This window comes from Podarcis pityusensis, assembly GCF_964106645.2.
Source record: "Podarcis pityusensis genome assembly, chromosome: 7".
Taxonomy (NCBI): domain Eukaryota; kingdom Metazoa; phylum Chordata; class Lepidosauria; order Squamata; family Lacertidae; genus Podarcis; species Podarcis pityusensis.
The window spans coordinates 66,125,762-66,139,962 of record NC_138031.1 but is presented as its reverse complement, the minus strand read 5'-3'; the positions used below and the strand labels follow the sequence as shown (position 1 = coordinate 66,139,962).

At 47.5% G+C, this 14,201-nt stretch overlaps 1 protein-coding gene across 1 annotated transcript in view; it reads right to left on the bottom strand.

The window, feature by feature from the left end:
* Positions 1 to 12,599: 12,599 nt before the first annotated feature.
* Positions 12,600 to 14,201, bottom strand: part of SLC22A23 (solute carrier family 22 member 23) — a 107,402-nt gene continuing 105,800 nt past the window's right edge. Inside the window, exon 11 of the mRNA XM_081014800.1 lies at positions 12,600 to 12,795. Within this exon, the coding sequence (XP_080870926.1) occupies positions 12,759 to 12,795 (37 nt within the window). The 3' untranslated portion in view covers positions 12,600 to 12,758. The remainder of the gene's footprint in view (positions 12,796 to 14,201) is intronic.

Here is a 14,201-nt window from a genome sequence, read left to right as displayed (position 1 = left end):
GACCCATCTCTTCTCTCTCCCTTCGCTTTCTGATCTCTATACAGTGGTACCTCGGGTTACATACGCTTCAGGTTACAGACTCCACTAACCCAGAAACAGTACCTCGGGTTAAGAACTTTGCTCCAGGATGAGAACAGAAATCGTGCAGCAGCGGTGCAGCGGCAGCAGGAGGCCCCATTAGCTAAAGTGGTGCTTCAGGTTAAGAACAGTTTCAGGTTAAGAACGGACCTCCGGAACGAATTAAATACATAACCAGAGGTAGCACTGTACTTAACCCGAGGTACCACTGTACTGTATGTTGGTGTAGAGGGAGTGAGGACAGGGCGGGGCAGCTGCCACCCAAAATCAATAAAAATCCTATTCCCTTTTAAAATGTGCTTTTGGGGGGGGGGCGTCCTATTGGGTTGTTGTTTTATTTTTATTATGTATGTTTTATATCTTTATTTTATTATGTGAACCGCCCTGAGGACCCCGTATAGGGCGGTATAATTAATAAAAGTAATTAATAATTTATTAATACAATTAATAAATAAACACAACAAAATAAATAAATAAAAATATATAGCCAAATGAAGTTCTCCCCCCCTCCCCAACAAAAGGCCTGCCCCCTAACAAAAATCCTAGCTACGCCCTGCCCCTCCTTGACGACGCCCCATGTATTTAAAGGTGGTTGGAAGCTTCAAGTTGAAATGGACCGGAGGAACAGAAACAGCCTCCATCCTCCTCCCTCTCTGTCTCCAGCAGGACTTTCCCCCTGAAATATACTTGGAGTCGAAACATCCCCCCGACTCTTCCGACTCTTCTTCTTCTTCTTCTTCTTCTTCTTCTTCTTCTTCTTCAGGATGGAGTGGAGTGGCTTTGTTCTCGACTCCCCCAGTGAGAAAAGATAACGTGATGGGGTCAGGGACAGAGGAGGAAGGGAAGAGAAAAAGAATCTGCTGCGCGCAGGGCTCCGGCATTTGCAGCATCCGGCCGCGCCCTCCGGCTCCCCCCCCCCCATCCTTTTGTTTCTTAAGAGAAGCCCCCCCCCGCCCCCCGTTTGCAGCTGCCAACGCTGCAAGGTGGCAGGCAGGCAGGCAGCGCGCTCGGGCGCGGCCTCTGCTGCAGTTTCTCTCTGCCGTCCTTCTCCCCACGTGCTTTCGACCCCTGTCGAGATCGAGGCCAGGTATGCAAAGGTGCAAGGCCAGGCCACTCTCTCCCCTGCCTGGCTCCCCATTTCTGCAGGCGGAAACACGAGTCTGGGCGTGTTTATTAGCGAGCGAGACCAGTGGGGTGGCTGCATAACGGTGGGTGACTTGAATGAGGACGAGTCCCCCTGTTATCAAGGTGGTGGTGGGAGAAGGCAAGGACCAAGGCGCCTTTTAAGCTCTGGAGTCAGATCCACAGCTATATCTGGGTTGGCACTGGGTGTGGCTGGAAGCAGACTAGTTCACGTGAACAGAATGAGGAGGAGCTGGTCATACAACTGATCTTATGTGTGGAAGGAGAACAAAACCCGCAAGGCCCTTTCTCATCCCAGCTACAAGGCTCCAAATAATTTGGAATAATAATTTTTTTAAAAAGCTGGTTGTGGACCATAGCCAAATAAGCGCATTGATTCTCTTTGCTCCTTGGATCAAACGCAAGTTACAAAGCAACACATTGTTGTTGTTGTTTAGTCGTTGACTAGTGACTAGTGACTAGTCGTTGTCTTCGTGACCCCATGGACCACAGCATGCCAGGCACTCCTGTCTTCCACTGCCTCCCGTAGTTTGGTCAAACTCATGTTGGTAGCTTCAAGAACACTGTCCAACCATCTTGTCCTCTGTCGTCCCCTTCTCCTTGTGCCCTCCATCTTTCCCAACATCAGGGTCTTTTCCAGGGAGTCTTCTCTTCTCATGAGGTGGCCAAAGTATTGGAGCCTCAGCTTCACGATCTGTCCTTCCAGTGAGCACTCAGGGCTGATTTCTTTAAGAATGGAGAGGTTTGGTCTTCTTGCAGTCCATGGGACTCTCAAGAGTCTCCTCCAGCCCCATAATTCAAAAGCATCAATTCTTTGGCGATCAGCCTTCTTTATGGTCCAGCTCTCACTTCCATACATCACTACTGGGAAAACCAAAGCTTTAACTATATGGACCTTTGTTGGCAAGGTGATGTCTCTGCTTTTTAGGATGCTGTCTAGGTATCACGCATACCTTCAAAAAAACAAAAACAAATGATGAATTTCAGCCGGATAACTCATCATTAAAGGGTGATGCTGCTTCCAGAACAAATGCAATTCACCCACCAGTCTCAAGAAGATCTTTTGCTCCGTCTGGAGCGTTTTACATGACCTGGGTTATCTAAACGGCTCACCCAGTATTTCCCTGAGGAGCGATTCAGCTATGTAGATGCATCAGTCTCGTTTGATTTGCAGTGCGATTCGTGGGTATAATTTTATTACTGATGTTATGTTATTCACCACCATGGCTTTTTAAAAAATTGATGATGATGATGATTGCAAATAAGGCTGCAGAAGGTTCTGGGTTCATTTTTAAAGTCTTTTCTGAGGACGCAGCGCTTCTTTCCTTCCTTCCCAGCCAATAAACACTGTTGCTAATCGGTGTCTTCTCTTTTCCCGTCCACGCCTTGCCCGGTGTTCTAGAGACAATGATGAGGTCAGCTTTCCATCTTCCAGGGAAGAGAGGCTACATTTCAAACTGGCAACGGAGCTGCTTTCGAGCAACATAATATCGGGAGGGGGTGACTCAGGGCTGCCGGCTGCCTTCTGCCAGATCGTCACTGGGAGGGGAACTCCGCCTTGTCCTCCCTCCCTCCCTGCAAAGAGGATGAAACGATCCAAGGCAGGGGGTAACAGTTTGGTATTTGCTCTCTTGCATGTTTTGCTGCTGTGCCTGTGGAGGAAGGGAAGGCAGAGGGCGTGAATTGTATCACACCATATTCCTCGCAACGCAGCCTGAGTGGCTGATCGCAGCAGCGCTTTATCTCAAACCTGCTATTAGCAGCAGCAACGCGTTTCATTCTGTTTCTGTGTGCTCAGCAGACAAACAGACAGCAACAAAAGCAAGTGGCTAAAAGAAGCAGCTTATTTTCCCTCTTTGTTTTCTAGCCCGCTAGAACTATAACTGTATCACGTTTCGATCTTGTCTGTATGTTTACTGGGGGGGGGGGGGCAGATCCACCGAATTTAATAGCGCTTATTCCCCATTCCCATAAAACTATCTACCTAGGAGTGAGCCTTGCTGAACACAGTGGGTCTTCCTTCCGAAGAAACAAGACAAGCGAAACTGCAAATCCAATATTACGCTTGGGAGTGAAGCCTCACTGAACATAAGTGGAATTGACCTTCAAATAAAATTGGGTGAAATTTAATGCTCCTCCTTACTACTTAAGAAGCCAATTACCAATTCTTATCCCTTGAGTATTCACTATTTTCAATTCTTGGTTATGATTTATAAGATTTATTACCCGCCCTTCTCAAGGAAGTCCCAGGGCAAGTTACAACAAATAGAAAATGCAGTTTTAAAGCAGATAAAACTCAAAACACATACAAGCGTTCTAAAGTGGAATAGAGCAATATATAATTAAAAAGTGCCAGGTATTCTGCTAAACCACCAGGCAGGGTTTTTTTGTTTTTTAAACCCTTATATTCCTTTTATAAGTAACACAACTCCCAGACTGCAGGATTTCTAAATAATTTGGAAGAAATTGAAAGAAAAATAAAAGTATCAGTATTCAAATTTATTTTAGTCACAGACCAGTATAAGATTAAAAAAACAACAACAGATAAACTGAACACATAAGACTTAAAACAGGTAAGGGATAAAAAACTAGTAATTAAAAGGTGATTATATCATGCATACTTAAAAAGATAGAAACAAGGACAAAAGGTTAAAAGGTTATACCCAGATGGGTGGGGTATAAATAATAATAATAATAATAATAATAATAATAATTAGGAAGGGAGTGTGAAGGAGCACAGCTTCTCGGCCTTTTGGCTAAAATAAAGTGTAAAAATAAAAGTATTATCAAGAGACACCTACCGGTATGTACAACCTCATGTTTTCCATATTTGTGAGACAAGACTTTGCTGTTTTATTTGCAAAGCAAATCTTTAGACATGAGCATAGAATTGTCAATGATATTCTTTATTCCTTCTCCAAGGAACAGAGTAATCCTGCCTTGCCTTATATAGCTCAATACAGCACTGTCTAATAATAATAATAATAATAATAATAATAATAATAATAAATTTTATTTATATCCCGCCCTCCCCAGCCGAAGCCGGGCTCAGGGCGGCTAACAACAATAAAACAGTACAAAAGTACAGCACAAACAACACTCTAAATCATTCATTATAAAATTAATTAATTCAAGCCACTGGCAACCATTGCGCCAGAGCTCCGCGAAGATTGCTGAGGGAGGGAGTCAGGCTGTGCCCTGGCCAAAGGCCTGGTGGAACAGCTCTGTCTTGCAGGCCCTGCAGAAAGATGTCAAGTTCCGCAGGGCCCTGGTCTCTTGTGACAGTGTGTTCCACCAGATCGGAGCCACGGCCGAAAAAGCCCTGGCTCTAGTTGAGGCCTGCCTAACTTCTCTGTGGCCTGGGACCTTCAAGATGTTTTTATTTGAAGACCGTAAGTTTCTCTGTGGGGCATACCAGGAGAGGCGGTCCCGTAGGTACGAGGGTCCTAGGCCGTATAGGGCTTTAAAGGTTTAAACCAGCACCTTAAACCTGATCCTGTACTCCACCGGGAGCCAGTGCAGCTGGTATAGCACTGGGTGAATGTGATCTCGCAGCGAAGACCCCGTAAGGAGTCTCGCTGCAGCATTCTGCACCCGCTGGAGTTTCTGGGTCAGTCTCAAGGGCAGCCCCACGTAGAGCGAGTTACAATAATCCAGTCTGGAGGTGACCGGCGCGTGGATCACAGTGGCTAGGTCAGGGCGAGAGAGGTAAGGAGCCAACTGCTTAGCTTGGCTGAGATGGAAAAATGCCGCCTTTGTTGTAGCTGCAATCTGCGCCTCCATGGAAAGGGAGGTGTCGAAGATTACACCCAAACTCTTAACAGACGGTGCTGGCACTAATTGCGCCCCCGCAAGAGATGGGAGTTGCCCCCCCAATCCCATATCGTCCCGTCCCAGCCACAGGACCTCTGTCTTCGAAGGATTTAGCTTCAACCGGCTCCCACGTAGCCATCCAGCCGCAGCTTCCAAACATCTGGTCAGTGTGTCTGGGGCCAAGTCAGGATGGCCATCCATCAACAGATAGAGTTGGGTGTCATCAGCATACTGATGGCAACCCAGCCCAAAACTCCGGACAAGCTGGGCAAGGGGGCGCATAAAGATGTTGAAAAGCATCGGGGAGAGTATCGCACCCTGAGGTACTCCACACACCAAGGAGTGGCGCGATGACAATTCCCCCCCAAGCGCCACCCTCTGTCCCCGACCAGAGAGAAACGAGCGCAGCCATTGAAGGACTGTGCCCTGGATCCCCACGTCGGCAAGGCGGTGGTCCAGAAGTTCGTGATCGACCATGTTGAAAGCTGCTGACAGATCTAGAAGAATCAGCAGCCCCGACCCACCTCGATCCAGCTGTCTACGAAGATCATCTGTTAGGGCAACCAGAGCTGTCTCGGTCCCATGACCAGTGCGGAAGCCGGACTGGAATGGATCCAGAGCCGATGTTTCATCCAGAAACCCACCAAGCTGTTCAGCAACCGCTCTCTCAATCACCTTACCCAGGAACGGAAGATTTGAAACCGGGCGGTAATTGGATAGATCTAAAGGATCTAATGATGTTTTCTTTAAGAGCGGGCGCACCACTGCCTCCTTCAGTTCCCCTGGGAATGTCCCCGTGCCAAGGGACAAATTGATGATATCCCCCAGGAGGGCCCGCACCTCGTCTGGACACGCTCTAATCAGCCAAGACGGGCACGGGTCGAGAGGACAGGTGGTGGGCTTTCCAGCTCAGAGGAGTCTGTCCACATCGGCTGGGGATATCCGGTTGAAGTGGTCCAATACTGGACCCGAGGACAGTCGAGGGGCCTCCAGTTCCTTTATTGTATCCAAATTGGCAGGGAGGTCTTGGCGGAGCAACAAGACCTTCTCCACAAAAAAGCTCGCAAATGCCTCACAGCTGTGTGTCAAATTGTTATTTAAATTTGGCTGTCCCTCAAGGGACGTTAAAGACCTGATTATACTAAATAATTGCGCCGGGCAAGAGCTAGCGGATGCAATGGAGGCCGAGAAGTAAGACTTCTTAGCAGCCTTCACCGCCATCTCGTAGGTTTTCATAAAAGCCCTATAAGATGTTCTTGAGGCTCCGTCACGGGCACCCCGCCATACTCGCTCTAGCCGTCTGAGGTCCCGCTTCATTTTCCGAAGCTCCTCGGTAAACCAGGGAGCCCGGTTTCTGCGGGGTCGCAGAGGGCGCTTAGGTGCGATCTCATCAATGGCTGCCAGGAGCTGGATATTCCAGCCCTCAACAAGCTCAGTCAATGAGTCGCCAGGGGGAGCAAGGTCCCGCAAGCCTTGGCGGAATCTATCAGGGTCCATCAGCCTCTGAGGTCGAGCCCAAATCGGCTCACCACCTAAGCAGGGTGGGGGTGGAAAGTCAATCCTGGCTTTCAGAGCGTAGTGATCAGACCATGGCACCTTCATCGAAGGAGACATGATCACATCTATACCTACGCCAAAGATCAAATCCAGCGTGTGGCCTGCTTGATGTGTGGGGCCCGAAACAAACTGGGAGAGCCCTACTGTCGCCATGGGAGACACCAGGTCCAGAGCCTGTGAGGAGGGAGTGGCATCAGCATGGATGTTGAAGTCCCCCAATACCAATAGGTTAGGGAACTCCAAGGCCCAGCCGGCCACCGCCTCCAATAGGCCTGACAGGGTGGCTGCTGGTGCGCTAGGTGGCTGGTACACCAGCCAGACAGCCAAGCTCTCCTCGGAGCCCACACTAGGCCAACACATTCAATGCCGGGGATCAATGGCGATGGTAGAGCCCTGAAAGGACAATCTTCCTGGATTAATAATGCCACCCCTCCCCCCCAGCCCACAGTCCGCGACTGGTGGAGGACGGAGAAGCCCGGGGGTGCCATCTCTTGTAAGGTAACTGTTGCCCCTTCGCGCACCCAGGTCTCCGTCACACAAGCCAGGTCGACTCCCTGCGAGATAAAGAAATCTCGCAGGGTGGCGGTTTTGTTGCCTATAGACCTGGCATTGCACAGCACCAGTGACGGAAGTGAGTAATCCTTGCTCACTCTACCCTCGTCCCTCGGGATGAGGCGCAGATTGGATATTAATTATACAGACAGCATAGGATGCTCTCTGCTGCATATGAGCCAATTTTGGTCTATTATTGCGATACACACGTCTTCTGTTTGACATGTTTCCTCTAGATATATGAGGGAACCACAGAATAGCACTCCATGGATATTGTATTTTGCTGTGTCCAAATGTGCTGGGATTCCTGACAAACTGCCTTCCCAACACATGCACATGTAGGCAGAGGTTTTCCTGTAGGAGAAAGAAAGGGAGGGAGTGTCTGAAAGAGCATTTAACCACCTGCAGTCTGAAAGAGAGTTGAGCAAAAGCAGCCCTATACCGCTCTCGTTTGTGTAGGTCGCCTCTTTTAAAAAACTGGACTTTCCAGGCCTGTCATCTTGGTGGCGGCAAGGATCAGCCAAACCCAAAACTGCAGTCCTGGATTCACCACCACTCCCAAAAAGGCTTATTATATAATTAACAGTGCAATTTTGATGACACCCTGAAATATACTCAGAGTCGCAAAGTGATTTCATGCTCTTTATTCAGCTCATAGTGGTGAGGAGGAATGAATGAATGAATGTCCCCTTACAGTATCTGCTTTATATACATTATTTACACAATGGGCTGCACATGATTGGCTAATTCTGGAATTCTACTGTAAGCCAATCAGGTTGTGGATTCACTTCTATCTGGAGCAGGATTGGGTGGTTCCTGCCAACCAATCATACTGCTGCATTGTTCTAGGACCAATCAGACTGCTGCATTCTGAATCCTATTGTTCTAGGACCAATCAGACTGCTGCCTTTTGGATCCTATTGTTCTAGGACCAATCAGACTGCTGCAGTTTGGATCCTATTCAACTCAGTACATAACACACCCAGAGTTGTTGGCATCCATCTGCCTCGAGAGACAATGGAGTGTGCCTCCGGGAGTGAAGTCAAACCACTGTGTTAGCAGCACCAAAGCGACCTCCCTGGGGCGCAAGCCTGGGCAGCGTGAATGAAGGTCCTGGGCTGCCAAGCTAACACGACCCCCCTCTTGGCCTCGCTGATGTGGTCCAAAGGAAAGCAGAGCAAGGCGTTTGGCACCAGTTTGGCTGCAGGAATTGCTGGAAGGAGGCGTAGAAGGCGCCATCCAACCATCTTAGGAACTCCACTCCATATTTGTGTAGGGTTTACTCCAGGGGTCAGCAAACTTTTTCAGCAGGGGGCCAGTTCACTGTCCTCAGACCTTGTGGGGGGGCCGGACTATATTTTGGAAAAAATAATAATGAATGAATTCCTATCCCCACAAATAACCCAGAGATGCATTTTAAATAATAGCACACATTCTACTCATGTAAAAACACCAGGCAGGTCCCACAAATAACCCAGAGAGGCATTTTAAATAAAAGGACACATTCTACTCATGTAAAAACATGCTGATTCCCGGACCGTCTGTGGGCCAGATTGAGAAGGTGATTGGGCCGGATCCGGCCCCCGGCCCTTAGTTTGCCTACCCATGGTTTACTCCTTAGCCTTTTCTTCTCCCAAAGATGTCTTGCAAGGCAGTGGAGGTTTAGGATCTGAGTTTTCCTTCTCCTAGAAGGGCTACCTTCCCAGGTTGACGAGCCCCGTCTGCCCCTCACTTCCTTCCGCGGCATGTGCAGAAACCGCCTTCTTGACTGTTGGATCCACTGATGGTCTTGTCTGCTCAATCTGCTGGAGCCAGTCTTTGCGTGCAGGGGATGTCCCTAACTGCGGGTTTCAAACCCATTGGCTACCTTCACCTAGTTTAGCTGGCCAGTCAAAGTCATTTCCTGGGGTGTGGCTATTGTCATGTGCTGACGGCTCCTAGGAGCTATAGGTAAGAACTGAGTGCAGGATGGGGACCAAAGGTGGACAAACTACCCCAGAAGGAGCACGACATGTCCCCCAGCAGAGGTACTACCTCTCCCCTAACACCCTATACTCCCAACACTCACAGTATTCCTAAGCCAATGCAGCTGTAGGAGGTGGGTTTAATTTTCTGAATGCCGTCAGCAGTGTCACATTTAATTTCCTAATTTCCTCCCTATTTCTGGGGGAACTGATTGGAAATGGAATGTGCTCTTAAAAGGAAACAAACACTACTTCCATATATATGTTGAGAAGATGCACCATCATATTCCTCATTGTTCTCAAATAAGATATTTCACTGGGTCTTACTGATTCCTCTTGTATACGTAATTTAAACTGATATTGTTTCTCCACTGCACATTTTTAAAATTCTGTTGGGCAATAAATCTTCATGGTTCGCAATTTTTGTCCCACTTTCCTTTTTCGAGGTCTCCTTTTACTTCCACAGAGACATCCCTCCTTCCTACGTTGAAACTCTTCCCACAGCTATGACGCTCAGTCTGGCCATACAGGCCATCAAATTCCACCTTCTGCAGTTTCCTAGGCAACCAGCCTAGTCTTGGAAACAAGTTGCATTTAAAACAGGATCTCTGCCACCCAACACCCTGTAACCTTTTCATTCTTGGCTGCATTCTTCCCTTGCTTAAAAGCAGAGAATATGAAGACTAGCTGCTATGCCAAGAATATAGAATTGTCTTGTTTCTCACATACATTGAAAAAAAGACATCTCTTTGAAAGTTGGCTTAAAATCAACTTACAGACCAAATTAATTTTGCTGTCTTTTCCTCGTCACACACATGGCTGCAATCTTCAAATACCAGACACAAAAGTGATTGTGTAAAGTCTTTGTACCATCAGCTTTATCCAGGTCAGTCAGAACTGACAGATTCTCCGGACATATATCATAAAAGTGGTTTATGACTTAAGTAATAGCAGTACAGTGGTACCTCTGGATGCAAACGGGATCCGTTCTGCAGCCCTGTTCACATCCTGAAGTGAACGCAACCCGTGTCCGTGTGCCTGCGCGGGTCGCGATTCGCTGCTTCCACGCATGCACGTGACGTCATTTTGACCGTCTGCGCATGCGCGAGCAGTGAAACCCAGAAGTAATGTGCTCCGTTACTTCCGGGTCGCTGTGGAGCGCATAGTTGTCAACCTTCCCTTTTCCCCCGGGAAATTCCCTTATTCCAGTGCTGTTTCCCGCTACTTCCCGCTGCTATCCCGGATTGTTAGATATCACGTAGACTGTCCCCGGAACAGGTGAGGCTGCTGATCCCTTACTTTCGAGGCTGCTGATCCCTTATTTTCAAATCTGAAAGTTGACAGCTATGGCGGAGCGCAACCCAAAAATACTCATCCCGAAGCTACTTCAACCTGAGGTATGACTGTATTACATATGCTGCAACTCCTTGAGAGGTCCGGAGGGTGGCAACACAAGAATGTGCCTTCTCTGCAGTGGCTCCCCATCTGTGGAATGCTCTCCCCAGGGAAGTTCGCCTGGTGCCTTCATTATACACCTTTAGGCGCCAAGCAAAAACATTTCTTTTTAACCAGTTCTTTGGCTTACCTGATGGACATCCTATACCCTTTTAAAATGTGACTCTCTCTCTCTGTGTGTTTGTGTTATTGTTCTTATTTTGATTTTATATATCATGATCTTTTCTGTGAACCGCCCTGAGACCTCTGGGTATAGGGTGGAAGATAAATTCAATAAAATAAATAAAAAACCCTGTACTGTACCTACTTACCTGGGAGCAAGCCTTACTGAACTCAGCATGACTTGTCTCTGATAGGATAGCGCCATTAGCACTTTATTGTCTTTCTATAGGTTATCTTAGTACCCCTTACAACAGCACTGATCGCCAGTTGGAGGAAGGGAGGAACAGGTGCTGAATTCAAAGCAGTCCCCCATTCCCCTCTCCTGACCACAAAACAGGTGACCAGTACATCAAAGATGGCAACAGTCATCATCTGTTGATGGGTGGGTACCGCAAGTGCTGTAACATGTGTAGCCTCCTGATTCTTTCGGTTTAGACAATGACCTCTCTGTAGAAATCTGTTCATGCACAAGACCGAGAAATGTGGCAAGAGGACAACAGCAAGAACTGGTGGGGCTAAGCCAGGGGTCAGCAAACTTATTCTGTCCCTCAGACCTTGTGGGGTCTGGACTATATATATATATATATATATATTTTGGGGGGGGGATAAATGAATTCCTATGCCCCACAAATAACCCAGAGATGCATTTTAAATAAAAGGACACATTCTACTCATGTAAAAACACGCTGATTCCCGGATCATCCACGGGCCAGATTTAGAAGGTGATTGGGCCGGATCCGGCCCCCGGGCCTTAGTTTGCTACAAGGGTGGCAAGGATAGCCTCCCAAACTTTCTTTTCTAGAATTGAAGTCCACTTCCACTTGGTGTGAAGTTCCAGCAAGCCAGGATGAAAAAAGCACTGAGGACTTATGGGGTCTTTGCTTTATTTAAACATGTGCAAGCAGAGCACAGTGGGAGCAAACAGGCACCCTACATACAGCAAGCAGCAGAATCTCAAAAAACAATGGACTCCGCCCCCCCCACTGGACTTCAGCTACTAATTTGCATCCCTCCATTCAAATTGCTCTGCTCCCTTCCCCCAAAGTCCGAAGAGTGACCTTCTCCATGCTCTTCTGAGTATCTCATGCTCAAATCTGAGTTCTCCAGCCATAAGGAGACCAACTCAGCTTAACAGGAATTTTCAGTCAGTAGCTATTAAACTATGTAAATTGCTTTCAACATTTTCCCCTGCGAGGAAAACACGCAGCTGTTTTGGTTTAGTGGCTGGGTCCCCAACTTGGTGCCTGTGGGCAGTGCTTTTCTTCTAGAAAAAAGGGGTGCCAGTACTGAGTACCATTTAGTACCCCCGTGTGGGGGAAAAACACTGCCTGTGGGCACTAATGGAACCCTCAAATACTCTCCTAGTGTCCCTCGAGACTCCTTGTGCTTTCAAATTTTTAGTTTTGTTTAAAATGAGCTCTCCCTGCTTTTGTTGTTGTTTTTGGTTGGGTCTATGACAGGTTTTTCTTTTTTGTGGGAAGGGGCTTCCTTTTGTCAGCTTTATTTATTAGGGGGAGTGTTGATGTTTTGCCTGGTTTTTTGTGTTTTTGGGGTGGGGGGTCTCCCCAGCTTTTTACTTCTGTGAAATAGGTATTTTGTGGTGTCCTTGAGTTTCTTAGAAGAAGAGTTTGGATTTGATATCCCGCTTTATCACTACCCAAAGGAGTCTCAAAGCGGCTAACATTCTCCTTTCCCTTCCTCCCCCACAACAAACACTCTGTGAGGTGAGTGGGGCTGAGAGACTTCAGAGAAGTGTGACTGGCCCAAGGTCACCCAGCAGCTGCATGTGGAGGAGCGGGGAAGCGAACCCGGTTCCCCAGATTACGAGTCCACCGCTCTTAACCACTACACCACACTGGCTTCCACTTCTTAGACTTCCAAATGTGCCCCTGGACATGAAAAGGGCTGGTGACCTCTAGTTTGGACCACCAGCCAGCTTGAAGAGCACCCACGACTCAGGAGTTTACACCCTGTTCTGCAGAGTAGCTTGTTCCCCTCCCATTCTGCTGGACATCTCACACATGCAAGCTCTGTTTATTTTCTCTGCACAAATGTACACGAAGGCACATCCCTGCAATTAAAAAGAAAAAGACACAGTGAACAAGGTGAATTTCTGAATCATGGCAAATCTCAAAACCACAGCCACTAGAAAAAGGAGGATCGAGATTGCAGAAATAACTGTTGCCTATTTCTGTTAAGTCTGTGTAGTGCCAATTTTACAGGATTGTTCTTTCAAGCAAGGGTACATCTTTAAATAGACACGTTTCCCCTTTAAATTCAGCACACAGGAACAGAGAAAAAGTTGAATCAGCAACTCCTGGGTGCCTCATTAATATTTATAACAGACAAGAGACCCCAGACAGGAATAAGAAATATCCTCCATCTAGTGGTCAGATGAGACATCACTCCTCTAGGTCGCTGGTGCCTGTCTGACATTTACACTCTGAGATGTTCCACAGAACCAATTGATTTGCTGCAGATCTCTCCTCCCGCCGTTTTTTTTCAGGAAAGGAAGCAAAGCAGTAGGCACGTAAGCAAACAGATTATAAAAAGGTAAAGGTAAAGGGACCCCTGACCATTAGGTCCAGTCGTGGCCGACTCTGGGGTTGCGGCACTCATCTCGCTTTATTGGCCGAGGGAGCCGGCATACAGCTTCCGGGTCATGTGGCCAGCATGACTAAGCCGCTCCTGGCGAACCAGAGCAGCGCACGGAAACACCGTTTACCTTCCCACCAGAACGGTACCTATTTATCTACTTGCACTTTGATGTGCTTTTGAACTGCTAGGTTGGCAGGAGCAGGGACCGAGCAATGGGAGCTCACCCCATCGCGGGGATTCGAACTGCTGACCTTCTGATCGGCAAGTTCTAGGCTCTGTGGTTTAACCCACAGCGCCACCCGTGTCCAAAACAGATTATATATATAATCAATTTCATCCTCACATCAACCCTGTGAGGTAGGTTAGGCTGCAAGGTGGTCTGAACTACAGCATGGATAACCTAAGAAGTCTTAAAAAGTGAGCCATATTTTGCTAGTTTTGCTTTGGTGGGTGATAGCTAATTAAAAAAAGGGAGGGGGACCATTCTTTGTGAAAAGCTACTGCCAAGTTACCAGATTAAAGCTGTTATCCTATGCAAATTTTCCAGGAAGTGAGTCTCACTGAACCCAGAACAACTTACTTCCTTGTAAGATCTGAAATCCCGTGCACACTTCCAGCTCACACCTATGAAGCGGATTGTGTAACAAGGCTTAGGTGTATTCTAACTATGTATAGGAAAGGGCTGTATTTGCACACAGGGGCTTTGCACTTACTAGGGAGTAATCCCATTGAACTGCCATTGAGCTTCTCAGTAAAACAGACTTAGGACAAACTGAAAAACCACAATAGGGTAATACCCTATCAGGGCCAACCAGAATGTCACAAAGTTGTGAGCAGTCTTTTGTGTTCTCCAGTACTTTTCCTTCAGCTCATGAGATG